Source organism: Rattus rattus, chromosome 7, assembly GCF_011064425.1.
Source record: "Rattus rattus isolate New Zealand chromosome 7, Rrattus_CSIRO_v1, whole genome shotgun sequence".
Lineage (NCBI taxonomy): Eukaryota > Metazoa > Chordata > Mammalia > Rodentia > Muridae > Rattus > Rattus rattus.
Window position 1 is genome coordinate 8,177,341 of NC_046160.1, and position 16,305 is coordinate 8,193,645.

At 44.4% G+C, this 16,305-nt stretch overlaps 1 protein-coding gene and 1 pseudogene across 1 annotated transcript in view; one reads left to right on the forward strand and one right to left on the reverse strand.

The window, feature by feature from the left end:
• The window catches only part of Lrpprc (leucine rich pentatricopeptide repeat containing), an 83,176-nt gene that overhangs the window by 58,369 nt on the left and 8,502 nt on the right, over window positions 1–16,305 (forward strand). The window contains exons 26-31 of the mRNA XM_032908751.1: window positions 131–199; window positions 849–939; window positions 5,840–5,982; window positions 6,103–6,211; window positions 8,663–8,789; window positions 13,502–13,590. Of these exons, the coding sequence (XP_032764642.1) occupies window positions 131–199; window positions 849–939; window positions 5,840–5,982; window positions 6,103–6,211; window positions 8,663–8,789; window positions 13,502–13,590 (628 nt within the window). The remainder of the gene's footprint in view (window positions 1–130; window positions 200–848; window positions 940–5,839; window positions 5,983–6,102; window positions 6,212–8,662; window positions 8,790–13,501; window positions 13,591–16,305) is intronic.
• On the reverse strand, window positions 2,828–4,883 carry LOC116905554 (annotated as a pseudogene).

Sequence of the window (16,305 nt, forward strand, 5' to 3'; positions counted from 1 at the left end):
TCTGTGGGGGGTCACAGTATAAGACTTTTTAGCACATATGTGTGGTAACAAGTTCATTAGATGGAATATACTGTCTCCACGAGATGATTGAGCTGAGTCTTACGCGTTGAATGGTGGTTCTGTTTTACAGACTCCAGGCATTAGAGCTCGGCCTACACGACTTCAGTGGTTTTGTGATAGATGCATTGCCAATAATCAGGTTGGTATTTGAGTTCTGCTGTCTGAAGCACCTAACACTTAGGAACATGTGAGCATCATTAGCATTGAGAGTTTACGAGAGGTCCTTGTGGACACAGTGTTCCCTCAGTGCTTCTCCAGACAAGTCAGCCTGCTTGCTGTCCCTGGGGCACAGTAGAAGACCTAGGAGTGCCGGTCTGAGCCCTGGAGGTTTTCGCCTGCCCTTCTTGTACTGGTGCGAGTAAGCTGGCAGTGAGTGTGCTGTGTGGTGAGTGTGCTGTGTGGTGTCGGGAAGCGATCCTTCTCGCAGCTCACTCCATCAGTCCATTGGCAGTGCACACAGTCCAGGGACAAGGTTGTCTTACCTGTGTGCTCCTGGCTGCAGGTGCTCGTCACAGATTTTTCTCACTTAGTCACTCATGCTAGGGGCCTTTGTTTTGTAAAGTCCCGTTACTGTGGTAGTATTCACAGCATAACGATTTGGTGTTCTAACTACTTGTCAGTGTGCAGCTCTGTGGGTAAAGTAGGCATATCCTGCTACTGTGCTTGGTCCTGCGTCTCTTGGTAAAGGTAGCCCGTCCTATGGGGACACTTACTCAGTGGGTCATTCTTGTGTTAACTGTGAAGTACACTTCTCACGTGGTGTAATCAATCTGTACATCTTTTTTAAGGTTGAAACTCTTGAGAAGTTAGTGGAGCTGACCGAGAAGCTGTTTGAATGTGACAGAGACCAGATGTACTACAACTTACTGAAACTATACAGTAAGTGGCACACTCCTCCTCTCCGCAGTCCCATCTGCAGAGGCCGCAGCAGGGAAGGAAGGTTGGGCTTGGAAGAAGTTTGGGGATTGTCAAGTGTGGCGTGTTCAGCAGAGGCCACAGTGAAGGCTAGCCCAGCGAGCGAGCCACAGCAAGGGAAGGCTAGCCGAGCGAGCGAGCCTTCCTGCAGAGCACTGTGTTGTGTGGTTAGATGCTGTGTGATGTCTACAGAGCCGACATCCTTACTGCAGTGATGAGAGGTGAACCAGCCTCTGCTTGGTCAGTCATCTTCGTGCTGTGCTCCTGAAGCCCGCACCTGCATGTGACACCATGTGTTAAAGATCTGTTGCACTCATCCAAGGCTACCAGATCTGAGACGGCTGTACACCCTGACACAGCCTACATGTGTGAGCAAGGAATTGGGCTGACACTGGGATTGGGAAGTCTGTATGAAAAGCAAGATGTCTTTTAGATAGTTTTTTATTCTTGAGAATGAGGACATTCTACAATCAAAGTGTACATGCATGGTGCTCTCTGGTCATGTGAAAAGCTAAGTAGTGCTCAGGCTACGTAGTATCTTGAATGTGAGTCCAGTCAGTTCATAAAATGATTCTACTTTTCTTTAGGGTTTTATGAACCATGTAGGAAGCCATTGGTTTGTACTGTGTTGTTCTGTGCTAGGCCTGAGAGACTGAACTAAAATGAAGTTACTCAGACTAATGGTTCATGCTACCAAACCAACTGAATTCCTTCTTTTCCCTTCTAAGAAGTCAAGAGACAGACAAACAGACAGACAGACACACACACATACACAGACAGGCGCGCGCGTGCGCGCGCGCATGAGGAGAGTGCCTGCTCTGAGCTTTGTTTTCTTTTAGTTGGTTTATTTTGTGTGTGGTTCTTTTCTGTCTATAAAGCCAACCTTCACTCATATTTAACACACACACAAATCTTTTAAGTCAATTCAAAGCAATAGAACTTAGTAGGCTCTTTGGAGAGGTGTTTTTCTTTTTTCTTCTGTTTCACGTAAATTGTGAAGGAGCTTTCTCAGTCTCTCCAATAGTGTCCAACTATAATATACTCAGGTGGATCTTGTAGGAGCGTGCGTGCCTGTGTACAAACTGTTGTTTACTATGAGCATATTACATTTTTTATTCAGGTACATATTACATACAGTACAATGTTTTCTCCATTTTAATCATCTGTAAGTACTAATAAACTGGTTGGTTCTCTTAGAATTTATTTTATCCAACTTGTTTCTGTGAGTAGATTCTAGTTTTCCATGTACTGAATCTTGGTTCACACCCTTAATTCCCTCCTGACTGACGTCCTGGTGTGTGTCTTAAGGCTGAGGAGTGGTGGAGATTCTCACAGGCAAATGATGCTGAGTCTGTTTATACACTGACGTGTTTAGATGTTCTTGCTGTAGTCAGGGGAAGGAAGTGGCTGAGTGTAGCCAGTGACGATTGGTTCCCTTTTTGCTTTTATAGTCAGAGCTGCATTTTGTTGTGGCAGCTTCACATCTCACAGTGAATAGTGTGACAATGACTCTCTCGGGGACATGTCTCAGCAGAACCTCCCTTCATGCCGTTATTGGCCCCAAATCAGACCCTTCCTGACTTGACAGGCACTTCAGTTTGTACATGGCAGTTTTCTTTTGCTGTGGTATTCAGACAAGTCTCAATCTATAACCTTGGCTCTCCTGAACTCCAGAGTGGCCTTTGACAGCTCTGCCTCCTGAACACTGGGATCAGAGACTTGCACCAGCAGGCCCAGCCTCACTGCCTTCGTATATAAAGAGTAGGCATTCGTTTATCATTTGTGCCAAAGCACCTTTGATTTTTTTTTTTTTAACTCAAGCAGTCTTTAGTGATAGCTGTGCATGAGATTTCTACTCCTGCATCTTCTCGGTCGTTTCTTCCTTGTATCTGCCCCTCTCCTTTCCTACTTGTTGGGACTTGGCTTTCCTCTCCAGGATCTTCTCACCATCCTTGTCCAGCTTTAGCCTGGGGATACCCACCTTGCTGGGGTGGATGCCCACGTGGACAGTTGTACCTTCTCTCACTGGACTCGTTCAGTGTAGAGGACGTATTTCTTCCTGTACACTTGGACCACTTTGCCAGTCTGCTGACTTTGTAGTGTCCTTGAACAACCTGAACATACATCATCATCCTTTCCAATGGGCATAGACCGAACATTACACTTGTGTCTGGGTTCTTTGGAAGGAGGAGAAGACATGGTCTTGTTCTGAATGTGAGAAGGTGCATTGACATGCCTTTTCAGTTCATGCTTCATTCAGAGGTCACGAAGGGATTGAACTTGGTCTTGGTGGCTACCCACAGCTGTTTTTGATTTGTTACTTTGCATTAAAAATGCCTCAATGGTGGCTTTTATAATTTTACAACCCTAATGTTTTACTATACTCCAAGTTATTTATGTTTTTTCTTTCCAGCACATACAGGCATATTTCATGCTGTGTGGCCTTCCTCTCTTCTGTTATGACACTAGCACAGCGGGTATATTCTAAGCAGTAGGAACTCACACAGCATAACTGTTTGCTGGCTGAGCGTGAAACTGTCACGTGTGTTCCATGCACAGACCCCCTGCTCAAAGATGTCCTTGGCAGCTGTCTGTTTTAGAAATTCCCATTCACTGTGGCTTTTTTTTTTTTTAAGCTAATGATATGAAATAATTAGGTTTTGGTGTCCTTGAAACCTCCAAAATTGGTGGGGGGTTTTTTCTTAATGAATGTATGGGTTTTAAAAACCTGTTTTGTTTTAGTTATTTTTGGTATTCAGATTATCCGGCAGGAGCCTCTTCCCTGTAGCTCATGTGCCGTCTGACATGCCCAGGGTTCAGGCTGGTGGGGCCTGACTCCTGCCCTAGACCTGAGGGCTTCATCTGATAAGGAGTGGTGCTTAGACCACAGGAAGTGCGTGGGGGAGTGGGAGTAGCTCCATGTGTCAGCAGTACTGGAACAGTTGCTGGCCTTAGAGGTAAGACCCAGGACTAGAGTTCTTCCTCTCCTAGTTTGGTCCCCAGGGATGTAGCCCCACGGCTTCATCTAGTCTCAGAAAGTTCTGGAAGAATAGCAAGCGCTGTCAGTCAGGCATCTCTCTGCACTCCCATAGCCTCCTCCCAGTTTTTGTTTTGTGTTGTTTTGTTATTTTTGTTTTTTGAGACAGAGTCTCTGTGGTGTATCCTTGGCTGTCCTGGAACTCACTCTGTAGCCTGGCCTTGAACTCAGAGATCTGCCTACCTCTACCTCCCAGGCACTGGGATTAAAGATGTGCACCTCCAGCTCAGTGCCCACCCAAGACAATTTGCCTTTTTTAGAATATAGCTGTAAGGTATCCATTCAACTTTTCTTTATTGCTTAGAATACTTGTATGGACTTTAAAGTGAGCCGCCTCCAAGTACGCTGTACTGTCACCTTGGGGCCTAGAAACCTTCCTTGTGTTGCCCAGTGTGCGGGTGACTTCACCACACAAGAACCACTTCAGGTGTTTCCTTCCACACGATAAAGATTCTTGGGCTTGGATTATTTTTGTAATCAAGCTTTATATTTTAAAATATAATATTTAGGTTTTACATTGTAGGGGGACATTATGATAAAGGTAAGGTGTAGTTACCTTACAAGTAAATTGCTTTTGTGTTGGGCATGATGGTGCTTGCCTTTAGGCTCAGCATAGGGAGGCAGAGGTAGGCAGACCTCCGTGAGTTCAAGGCCAGCCTACAGACTGCCAGGACTGTTATATCAAGAAACCCTGTCTTGACCCCACCCTCAAAAGAAATATTGCTTCAAAAGCTAACAGTAAAGGTAAGTTTTAGTTAGATTGGCTTAGTTGTCAAGTATTGATAAAATCCTCTGAGCTTTAGTTAAGCTCTACTGTTACAGTGGGGGCTTGCAGCCCGTGTTCGGTATGGAAGTCGTCCTCCCCTTGCATCTCTTTTCCTTAGTGCGGATATCTAATTCAGTGTGACTGCTTCACACTGTTTTTTCTTTAAAGTTTGTACTTCTAGTACTTATTAGTGGTCAGAAAACTTAGTTTTTCTTTTTGGAGACACAGAGCCTAGGGAATCCCACCAATGCCAGTAGTGACACATTCCCTCTAGGTGCTGAGAGATAGAAATATTCACATTCTCCCTAAAATGTCTGTTCATCTCCCTAAAATATCCCTTGCATGCAAGTTTGCAAGTTAAAACAGAAGGACGTCAAAAGTAGGACAGCCCTACTTTCTTGTCATTTGTTAACACTGGGTATCACCACAGAGAGTAATTAGGTCATTGGTACAAAAACTCCACCTCTTTCCTTTACAAGAGACTCCTTGCTTCCTTAAAACTTAGTCAGCAGTGTTATCTGTTGTCCCAAGAAATGTGGAACTCTGGGAGGCAGCAGGTGAGGTGCAGATTCTCCTCACCCAAGACAAATCTGGAAATGTATCACTGTGTAGGAAGAAAGTCATACATCCCAACTTTCCCAGTTATTTTAGAGGTGTCCGTATTCCCAAGGCAATGCATATGTATTTGTCCCCTTGGCAAACAATGAAGGGTGTGGGTTACTTGTTTCTGATTTTTGACTTTTACATTGGGCAATATTTCAGTTACTTTTAAAACAACCTTTTTATCAACATGGTTCTCAAAGCTTTGGGTAGAAGCTTGGGAGTGTTCGTTACTGTGTTTGCTTTTGTTCAGTTTGTTTGGCAGAGAAAGTGTTTCTGTGGCTCATATTAGAAAGATACACAGAGAAGTCTCATCCCTCTGAGCTACAGTCACTAATGCTTCCTCTCCCTAACAACAGCATGCAGAGTAATGCATGTTTCAGCACAGAGTAAGAACATTCTAAGCAGTTACCAGCGTGGCTTGGCACAGTCACTGAGTTTTGATTAATCGCATTCTGTAGAAATAAGCGGTGACTGGCAAAGAGCGGATGCTGTCTGGAATAAAATGCAAGAAGAGAATCTTATCCCTCGAGAACGGACACTGCGACTGTTAGCTGGGATCCTGAAAACCAGCAACCAGGAGGTTCCTTTTGACGTTCCTGAGGTGAGTCAGTATCGTAAGCCTGACAGACTTGTCTAGCTTGGCATAGCTTGGCTCCCTATTATACTGCAAAGGGTGCTGGATGTAACCATTTTTGTTGAACTGAGTCATTTTGTTTTAAAGTTGTGGTTTGGAGATGACAGGTCTTCCCTGAGTTCATCCTCACCCTCAGCAGGAGACACCGTGACTGAGAAGATGTTGTTGTCTGACTGCAGACTAAAGAAGAGTAAGGGTGAGTAGCCGCAGACCACGGTGAGAGCGCACACACTCGGGCTCTGTACTTTTGTCAATACAACACAGGTGGTGCTAAGTAACTTGTTATGATTACATCGTTATCATTTATAAGCCAGTGTCCTTAAGTTTTGAGATGTGTATAAGTATTTAAGGATGAAAACAAGGGCAAAGGAATTAAGATGTTAAGAATAATTTTAGAGGCTGGGCTGTGATGGCCCATGCCTTTAATCCTAGCACAGGGAGGCAGAGGCAGTAGATCCATATGGTTCAAGGCTAACTTGCTCTACAGAGTGCGTTCCAGAACAGCCAGGGCTACACCAAGAAACTCTGTTTCCAAAAAACAAACAAAAACAAAAGTGACTTGTCAGGCAAATGGGCCTTGCCACAGGAGAACTTTTGTGCCAAGACTGAGTGAGCCCAAACCCTGCTAATCTCAGAATGGGAGTGAGGCCACTCCCTGCCTGCCTCTCTCTGCTCTGAAACACATAACCACAGCACCCCACTGAGTAGACAGAGGCAGTCAGGTAGGTGACAGGAAAACTCGGGAGGTCTTCATGCTGATGAGGTAATAGATATACCCTGAGTGTACCATCCCCTCTGCCGTCCCCTTCCTGCTGGTGCTTGGATGCCCAGAGGGGAAGCACAGACCTGGGCCCTCCGTTCCCAACCCCCACCAGTGCCTGGGCACACAGGAGACTGGGGACCACAACTATTGTCCCAGACCTCACTGTTCCCACCTGGGAGGACGTGAACTAAGGACCCCCTTAGCCCTGTATAAGAGATCGTGCGCACCATGTACCAACTGCCAGGTTCTTTTGTGGCTTTGCTCTGTGCCATGATATAAAATGATTGAGTTTTACTAAATATTACTGATTTTGTTTAGCTTTTTTTTTTTAAGTTTATGATGGATTGATCCTGGCATCTTAGCAGGAGAAGGTACTCCTGAGCTCCTTGTCTCCATCTCAGAGGGCATAGGCAGCATTTAGGGGATCCTGGGGGAGTCATTCCTTGGCTACGTCCTCTCTGGAAAGGTGCTTGCTCGTAGATAACATGGTCATGCTCATAGAACATCCCTGGTTAAGTGCAGGGGGTCACACACCCAAGGCAGGCGTGACCCAAGGCAGGAAAGCAGGGGTTGACCTGTTGGAAACACTGAAGGGCTGAGAAGAGGAGAGGGAGAAAACCGGAAGACTGGTTCAAGTATATTATATATGAAAGAGTAAGGGGGACACTCTCAGTGATAGAATAGAGTGCTCATCAGCATCTGTCAGCATAGCCGTTAACAACTCTCTCTTGAGTATCTTGTGTTTTCTGCCTTTTATTAGTTCCTGGTTCATGTAGGCATAAAAATCTGATACAAGGCAGTTAGTCACGTGATCACTGAAAGGGATTCTGCTTTAGAAAGCTTATTTAAAATCTGTTAACTTGCATGACTGTTGCATTCATTCACACAAACCTAATCTCAACTAAGATACAACTAATATTTCTCATACCTTATCTTTTCTTTTTTCCTCTCAATTTAATTTCCAGTTTTAAATGCGATTTGGACATTGCCGCTTAAGTGTTATTGAAGGGATAATACAAACTTCCCTAGCTTATACACACAATCAGACTATTTCTGCCTGATCAGATGTTTCTAGAGTGTTCTTGTGGTCATTGACATTATGTGTGTACCTATTTAATGCCTTGCCTTTCTCTCTGGCTGAGGGCCATCTGTGGTAGATTGCTTTTACTTACCTCTGTTGTGATGTGTTTACACACATGAGTGGATCGTAGTTCCAGTTGGCTCTTTATACACAGCAGTTTTATTTCAGAAAAGTAAGTGACTGAAAAGTGTAGGTACTTCTCTTTTGGTAACATCCTTTCATTCACTGACAGTTATTGTGAACAAGTGAAATAAAACTGTTAATCAGTCAAACAAATGTTGCCTAGTTTACTTGTTAGGTATCTGTATATTTGAAAATTGTATGTTTTTGTATAAGTCCTGTCGTAGCCAAATAATTTGATCTTCTAATTTTAGAATTATAGGCTATATTCACTTTAATGCTATTGTGTTGAAGTGTGAACCATTGTAACCACCCACTTATAGATTAAAGACAGCTTGAAAGTGAGTCTTTTGCGCCCTCAATCTAAATTACACCTCTGCTTTATTTGGACTTTAACACATATTTTGCAATTTATTTTGCAATCTTTTGAATTCAGGAGAGCTGATTTTCATTTTTGTTAGGAAGAACATAATTTATTGGCCCAAAGTAAGTATGAAATAATTTGGAAAAGACTCCATTCTTTTCAGTAGTTGTCTTAGGAAATTGAAGAGCGGCTGCATGGTCAGCGCCTGTCTAAGGACTGGGAACAGTGGGAGGGTGTGTATTTTGGGACCTTTTGTTTTACTAGTTCAGAATAATATTGTCTCCCCCCCCTTTTCTTTTTATCTTTTTCTCTCTTATAGATGCATATAATATCTTCCTCAAAGCCGAGAAGCAAGCCGTCATCTTCAGCAGTGAGGCTTACAGCACCCTGGTTGGCTTGCTGCTGAGCAAAGATGACTTCACACGAGCCATGCACGTGAAAGATTTGTGAGTGTCTGTCCGTCTGTGAAAACCTTCACTCTGAAGGAACACTAACCGAGCTGTCTGAGCAGCCCAGAAAAGTGACATTAAAGGTCACTTAACTTTATGAGTTGTTTGTTTAAAGCAGGTCTCACTATGTTTTCCAGGCTGGCCTCAAACTTGCAGCCATCCTCTGCCTCCTGAGTGCTAGGATAAAAGGCATGTTTGTCACCATGACTGGTTCATGTGTCTGTTTTGACACCAACAGTCACATTCGGACCCTGCACCTATTAATGTACTCTGTCTGACTTTAAGTTTATTTGGTTGTGAATTGAATAATCTACCCCTAGACCTTATTTATACCTCAATTAATGCCCTAAAACATTTTTAAATGGTGTCCTGTCAGCTCTAACCGCTGTGGTGTAGGATGTGGATTAATTTATTTTTTTTAACAAAATCATTGTGGCACTCCACACTGTACATAACCAAAGGTATTCTGAAATGAGTAATTTGCAGAAAACAGAAGAATCCATACTGAGAAGTACAAGTAGGAAACTTAACCTGTTAAGAAAGAAAATGTAAAAAGTCAAAAAACATTTAATCCTGAGAGTTGGTCACAAATTCTCTAAAGATCTCCCCAAAGTAGACTGTAATGGTCTTCATCTTGGGGCTGTGGAGTTGACTCAGTGGGTCAAGTCCTTGCTGTGCAAGCATGAAGACTCTGGTTCAGACCCCAGAACCCACAGAGACACTGGACAAGCTGGCTGGATAGACTGGCTGTGATTGATGGGCTTCAAGTTCAAGAGACCCTGCTTCAGTCAGTGAGGTGGAGAGCTATTGAGGAAGAAGCCAGATGTCGACTGTGCATATCTGTATACATATGCAAATATACACTCATGCATACCACATAATATGCAAAACTCCTTGATTGGGCTTGTGCATACTGAGCCCTGCATCGACTAAGCCATCTTCCCAGAGCCCACTGCTAAGGTTCTGACTCAGAGTGACCCAGGGTTGTGCATTTTACAAAGATCCCACATAACAGATAAGTCATGGGCCTCAGACTCTTTAGTGGCATTCCCTCATGGCCACTTGTACTATATATCATGGGTGTTTCATGACACCCTGCTTCTTAAGGTGTTCAGTGCTATGCCTACCTCTCAAAGGCTACTGACCTAGCACAGTTTGAAACTGTAGGTGTACTATCTAGTGGGGCAGAATGGACCACTTTTTAAATGAGATAGCCTGGAGGATGCCAAAGCACTTCAGGTGGTTAAAGATCATGGTGCAGAATAGTGAGTGCCATTGAGGGTGTCTGTGTATGGGTTCACTCAGGTATCACTGCTGTGAGACATTTCTGCAGTCCCACCATGGTCTTGATCTTCCTTCCACAGAGCTGACCTGACTAGTTAGAAGCATAGCTCTCCTTTCACCACAGCCTGTAAAATACAAGCCCACGCTCTTTCTTTCCTCTCTAGGTTTTTATGAGGCCGTTCTACAATATGATTGACATAGTAAAAGATACATATTTAATGTATACATCTCATTAACTTTGGGGATAAGTGTATACCAGTGAAGCCACCGCCAGCATCAGGGCCGTAAACATATCCATCACTATCCCGAGTTCCTCCCACCTTCTTTATCATCATCGTCGCTATCATTGTTGGGCTTCTCGGTGTGTGTAATTACACCGATGAGGTAACTCTTAGCAGTGTTATTAACGGTAGGCACTGCTATCTCTAGCACTCTAGAGCTTACCTGCCTCGCTGGTACTCCACAGTCATCTCCTCGGTTCCTCTCTTCCCTAGCACCCCCATCTGCGCTCTGCTTCTGAGTCGGGTTTTAGACCCCACAGATAGACAAGACGCCCTGGGCAGTTCAGAGTGCTTACGTTCTAGCTGTGATGGTCTACGTATAGCTGCTTTCCCCCATAGTTATGTGGGCCCCAGAGAATCCAAGATCCAAAGCCTTCCACAGGATATCGGTTACATGGCATTATTTCAGCTGGCTTCTGCATCAACTTGGCACAAGCTAGAATCGTTAGAGAGAAAAGAGCCTCGAGTGAGGAAACGCCTCCATACGACCCAGCTGTAAGACATTTTCTCAGGCCAAGCCCATACTGGGTGGTGCCCTCTCTGGGCTGGTGGTCCTGTGTTCTATAAGAAAGCAGGCTGAGCAAGCCAGTGAGCAGCACTCCTCCATGGCCTCTGCATCAGCTCCTGCCTCCAGGTTCTGGTCCCATCTGTAACTTTTTTTTTTAAGCTAATGATATGAAATGATTAGGTTTTGGTGTCCTCGAAACCTCCAAAATTGGTGCGGTTTTTTTCTTAATGAGTGTGTGGGTTTTAAAAACCTGTTTTGTGGGGTTGGGGATTTAGCTCAGTGGTAGAGCGCTTGCCTAGCAAACGAAGGTCCCCAGCTCCGAAAAAAAGAAAAAAGAAAAAACAAAACCTGTTTTGTTTTAGTTATTTCTGGTACTCAGATTATCCGGCAGGAGCCTCTTCCCTGTAGCTCATGTGCCGTCTGACATGCCCAGAGTTCAGGCTGGTGGGGCCTGACTCCTGCCCTACCTGAGGGCTTCATCTGATAAGGAGTGGTGCTTAGACCACAGGAAGTGCGTGGGGGAGTGGGAGTAGCTCCATGTGTCAGCAGTACTGGAACAGTTGCTGGCCTTAGAGGTAAGACCCAGGACTAGAGTTCTTCCTCTCCTGCTCTGACTTCCCTCAGTGGTGAACAGCAGTGTGAAAGTGTAATCCAAAATAAACCCTCTCCTCCCCCACTTATTGGTCATGGAGTTTCGTTGCAGCAATAGAAATATGACAGGCTTCAACCTTGAGCCATTAAAATGTTTCATTCTTATGTAGGATGGTGACTTGAAGCCTGTGTTGGGTACCTTTCTTGAGAAGTCCTGATAGTGGCCCATACCTTTAATCTTAGCATTCAGAAGGCAAATGGATCTCTGCGTGTTCAAAGCTAGCTCTTTGAAGAGTATTTAAATGATGTTATGCAGTTTTCAAAAAGCTTATTGCTTATTCTTATCAGATTTCCTACCTCATGGTTTCAGATGGTTTTTGTTTTGTTTTGTTTTGTTTTGTTTTTTTTTTTTTGGTTCTTTTTTTCGGACTTGGGGACCGAACCCAGGGCCTTGCGCTTCCTAGGCAAGCGCTCTACCACTGAGCTAAATCCCCAGCCCCGTGATTGGTGTTTTTATTTTGAGGTTTGGTGGTTGTTTGGTGTGGTTTGGACACTTTGTCTCACTATGTGGCCATTCTCTCTACAGACCAGGCACTAGGATTAAAGGCTAGTTTTAGACTTTGAGTAATACTCATATTCTCTCTCTGTTTTTTTGTTTGTTTGACATAGTGTTTCTCTGTGTAGCCCTGGCTGTCCTGAAACTAGCTCTGTAGACCAGGCTGACCTTGAACGCGGAGATCTGCCTGCTTCTGCCTCCTGAGTGCTGGAATGACATGCTCCACTGCCACCCAGCATGAGGAATGCTCTTAGATGAATGTGGTGTACTACATATAGTAGTAACGGCGTGAGAAGGGAGCTTGTAACACTGCCTGATTTACTCGTGCTACAGGTTGAGAAAGCAGGTTCTTTAAGCAGTAGAAGTCATCTTAGAAGACTGACAAATGGGACAAGGGGAAGCCAAACTGAGCAGCAGCTCTGGGGATTGATTGGTCAGGGGAAATGGGGAGGCCCTGTGTGTGGGCGCTGCATGGTGTCTGGTTGATAAGAACAGTTGTCCTGCTGGTCTTGTCCTCTGCTCAGGGGTGTTTTGCCGTGTACTGGCAGCCATGGAGGGTTGACAGTAAGGTCGCTGCTGAGCTGGCAAGGCAGCCCTTGTTCCTCGTGACCTCTTACTGTTTCCTAACTGGAAGTTAGTTCTAGGGCATTAGGGAAGCTAACATTTCATCACAAGACATGTACAAACAGTGTAGCAAACAAAGAGCTTCCGGTTAGACTTCAGGGCTTCTGCCTGCCTGTCTGTCTCATCTGGTTTTAGTTATTCCTGTAGGATTTGGTGCTAAGTAAAGCTATTCTTTGCTCTTGGGTTTTAGTTTGTTTTTAAGTCTATGGTCATGTAAAATTTTAAATTTTAGCGTAACAATGGTTTTGGTTCCATAATCTGTTTAAAACCTTTAAAAACTGTATCTAGATGACAGAAATTTGAAAATTTATCAACCAAATGATATGGTGTTAGTAATATGCATTAGTTTATATGTAAAGTATACAGTACTGAAAAGAAAATGTTCATTTTTGTTGCTGGAAGAATAGTTTTTACATTTTATAATTATGGTGAATATAGGAGAGAGGGAGAGAGAGAGACAGGGAGAGAGACAAGGAGAGAGAGAGAGAGAGAGAGAGAGAGAGAGAGAGAGAGAGACCGACCGACCCAGCCTGGGATACAGGGAACAATGCAGGGCACGCGGTGGTTATTTCAGTCACCTAATATGTCAGTACTCAAGAATCTGAACCGATTGTTTAAAAAAAATCTTGTACTTTGTTTCTTTTGTTGCTCATTTCCAACTTTGTCATCTGTCAGAATGCAAAAAAAAATTATCCTTCTATAACCATTGACAGGAGAACACAAAAGCTGTCTCCAGGTCGATATTTTGCAGCAATATTTTTAACATACGAACAGTAGTTTTTATAATTTCACCTTGGTGCTCAACCATTTATTATCGTATCAGAAGCATGTCAGTAATTCCTTTCTAAATGTCTGCTTCTTTTAGCGCTGAGACCCACATCAAGGGCTTCACACTGAACGGTGCTGCCAGCAGCCTCCTCATCATCGCGCAAGTTAGGCGGGATTATTTGAAAGGTATGTCAGAATGCTTGACCTTTACGTCACATTAATGCCTCTGCGGATTTTTCTTGTAACGCCCTTCGAGTACTTGGATAAAGGAGTCCATTTAGCAAATTACCTGCTTATCAAGAGCCTTTTGTGGTAGCTGAGAGACGTAAATTACTGTACATGCATTTATAATACGGCTTGAATATGAATGTGCTGTCATCTGACCACTTAGTCCAGTTTCCATCCCATTTAACACAAGATGGGCTTTCTTAAGATGAATCACAGCTCTTCAGACATGCAAAATTCGTGTTCCAGAGCGAGGGGAAGTACAGGCTTTCAAGTGCGTTAAAATTCACAGCACAAGTCATTTTGCTTTGGAAATTAACATACTTTGGAGGTCTGAAACAATTCCCTGCAGTTATTTCCTGCATGTTGTGTTGGTTGTATGTGAGATAGCAAATGAGTTAAATTGAGTGTTAAGTGTGTGAGGTTGTGCACCAAATGATTGCAATATTGATTTTTGGAAAACCTAATCTGATACTTTTTTAATAACTCGTAACACCAAGAGCGGTAAGACGCAGCGTTTGTTTGGAGTTGAGTGTGGCAAGGGCAACGCTAGGAGGGCAGGGATGACTTTGAGGAGGACTGGGAGCTGATGGCTTACAGTGGGGTAGACTGGCTCTCGAGGGGGACACTGACGGCTCTTGAGGTTAGGTAAGTAGCTTTCAATTAACTTTCAGGGCTGAATTTTAGTCAGTATGGCAACAGCACAACAAACACCGCTTAGGAGACTTAGGCTAGAAGCTCTGCTCTCAGCTCTACCTGCCGTGTTGGTCTCTTCCCCGGGCTGTGATAATAATGTTCTCTTTGCTTTGCAGTTCATCAAATAGTTTCCGTCTCCTGAGAGGAAGCTGGCTGGGCGATTCCCCCCCCCCCTCAGTCTTAGCGTTCCTTACTGTACTTAAGCTGTCTTCCTAACGAGGACTATTTCGAGACTCTGTTCCTGAGGCAGTCCGCACGCCAGCGGGCTTTTGGACAGTTTGGAATTGTCTTTGGGAGATGCGATAGGCTTGTTTTTAAATTTTGTAGGTTTTTATTGTCAATAGAAATGATTTTGTGAGGTTTTTTTTCATGTAGATTTTAAGACATTGAAACTTGACTGGGCATGGTAGTGTACACTGTAATCCTAGCATGTGAGAGGCTGAGGCAGGAAGATTGCTCGGATTTGAACCAGGCTTAACTACCAAGACACTGGACTGCAAAGTGAGGCTGTCTCAGGAACAAAGAAGGGATTAAAGTCTGCTTTAAGTTTCTACAGACACAAAGAATAAGACTTAACTAAATTTAAGAGTTCAGTTTGGAACTCAATGTGTCGCCAGGCCCTTTACTGACACCTACCCCTTCCTCGGTGCCGTGGTGTGGGGGTCTCATCTGCTGTCAGGTGTGTGCACACACAGAGGATCCACACGCCCACTGACACCTCCTCACTTCCACAGCCCTTGCTGCCCAGGCCTCACCATGCTGACGTCTGGTGAAGGCACAGCGCTCAATCAAGGCGGGCTGGTCTGGCCCTGTTCCTGTGTTCACATTTGCTCTGTAGCCAAAGACAGTTCCTGATTTCCTTCCGTCTTTCAGATTTGATGCCTCCTCAGCTTTATTTAATCAAACTTACCTATGGCAGTAAACAACCAGTTAAATCTTAGAGAAATTGAACAACTAAAACTCTGGCAGACTGTCAGTAGCTGCTGTGTGGCTGTACGCTCAGTCCTACTAGAGAGTAATTGGCCGAGACAGACTTGGAGACTAGGGTGTGGGTAGAGGGTTGCTCTTGGGGTTCCTTCCGTCATTCACACAGAGATGGCACGCTCTGCAGCATGGTTTACGTCGGAACCTCTGTATCCCCTGGGACGGGCACAGACTGCTCTGCTCTGCTCGCCTCCGTCCTCCTGTTCCTCCAGGTGCAGCAGCGGCTCTTAGGCCGGCTCTGGCCTCTAACCCTGGGGGCGTTCTGAACTGCCAAGCCTCAGTGGTTCTGAGCTCAGGGCTTCTCTGAGCCTGGCTCCTGAGCCCGCACCCGCTCTGCAGTCAATGCTGAGTCAATCCACGCTGTCCTCCTCCTTTTTTTTTTTTTTTCTCGACCTTTACCCACTAAGCAGAAAGTTCTTTCCTTACATGTGTGCTTAGATGCCAAGAGTTTTGAGCGTAATTGCCTGTGTATGACCTCCCTTTAATAAGATACTATCAAGCTGATTTTCCCTGCATCATATTTTAGAATAGTATAGGCAAACATCTACCACTTTTTAATCTGTTTTCCCATTTCTGTATTTGACAGTCAGTGGTCTGGATCGTGTGTAAATTTGAAATTATAATAGTTTATTCAGTAAAGAAGACTAAATTGATCGTGTCTTTTACTTCATTGCTTTAATAGATGTTAATTCCTCCCCTGTCCCTTCCCCAGTGAGGATAAGCTGCTCTCATTCAGGAAGGGCCTGGGACCCCCAGCTTTGTCTAGGCTACAGGGGTTTTCTTCTGTGGTGAAGGTGGTTGTTATGCTAAGTATGAGTGCAGCTCCTCGTCCACTGCCTCCCCATTCCAAGACTCCCCACACTAGCATGCGAGGCTGTCTGTAGAGTGGAAGGGCAGTCCTTGTTTCTCTGAAAGCAAGCGTCTGTAATTCTGAGGGTTTACGCACGCAAACCCGTGACTGTGTCCCTAAGAGTCCATCGCTTTATTTTCTTTCAA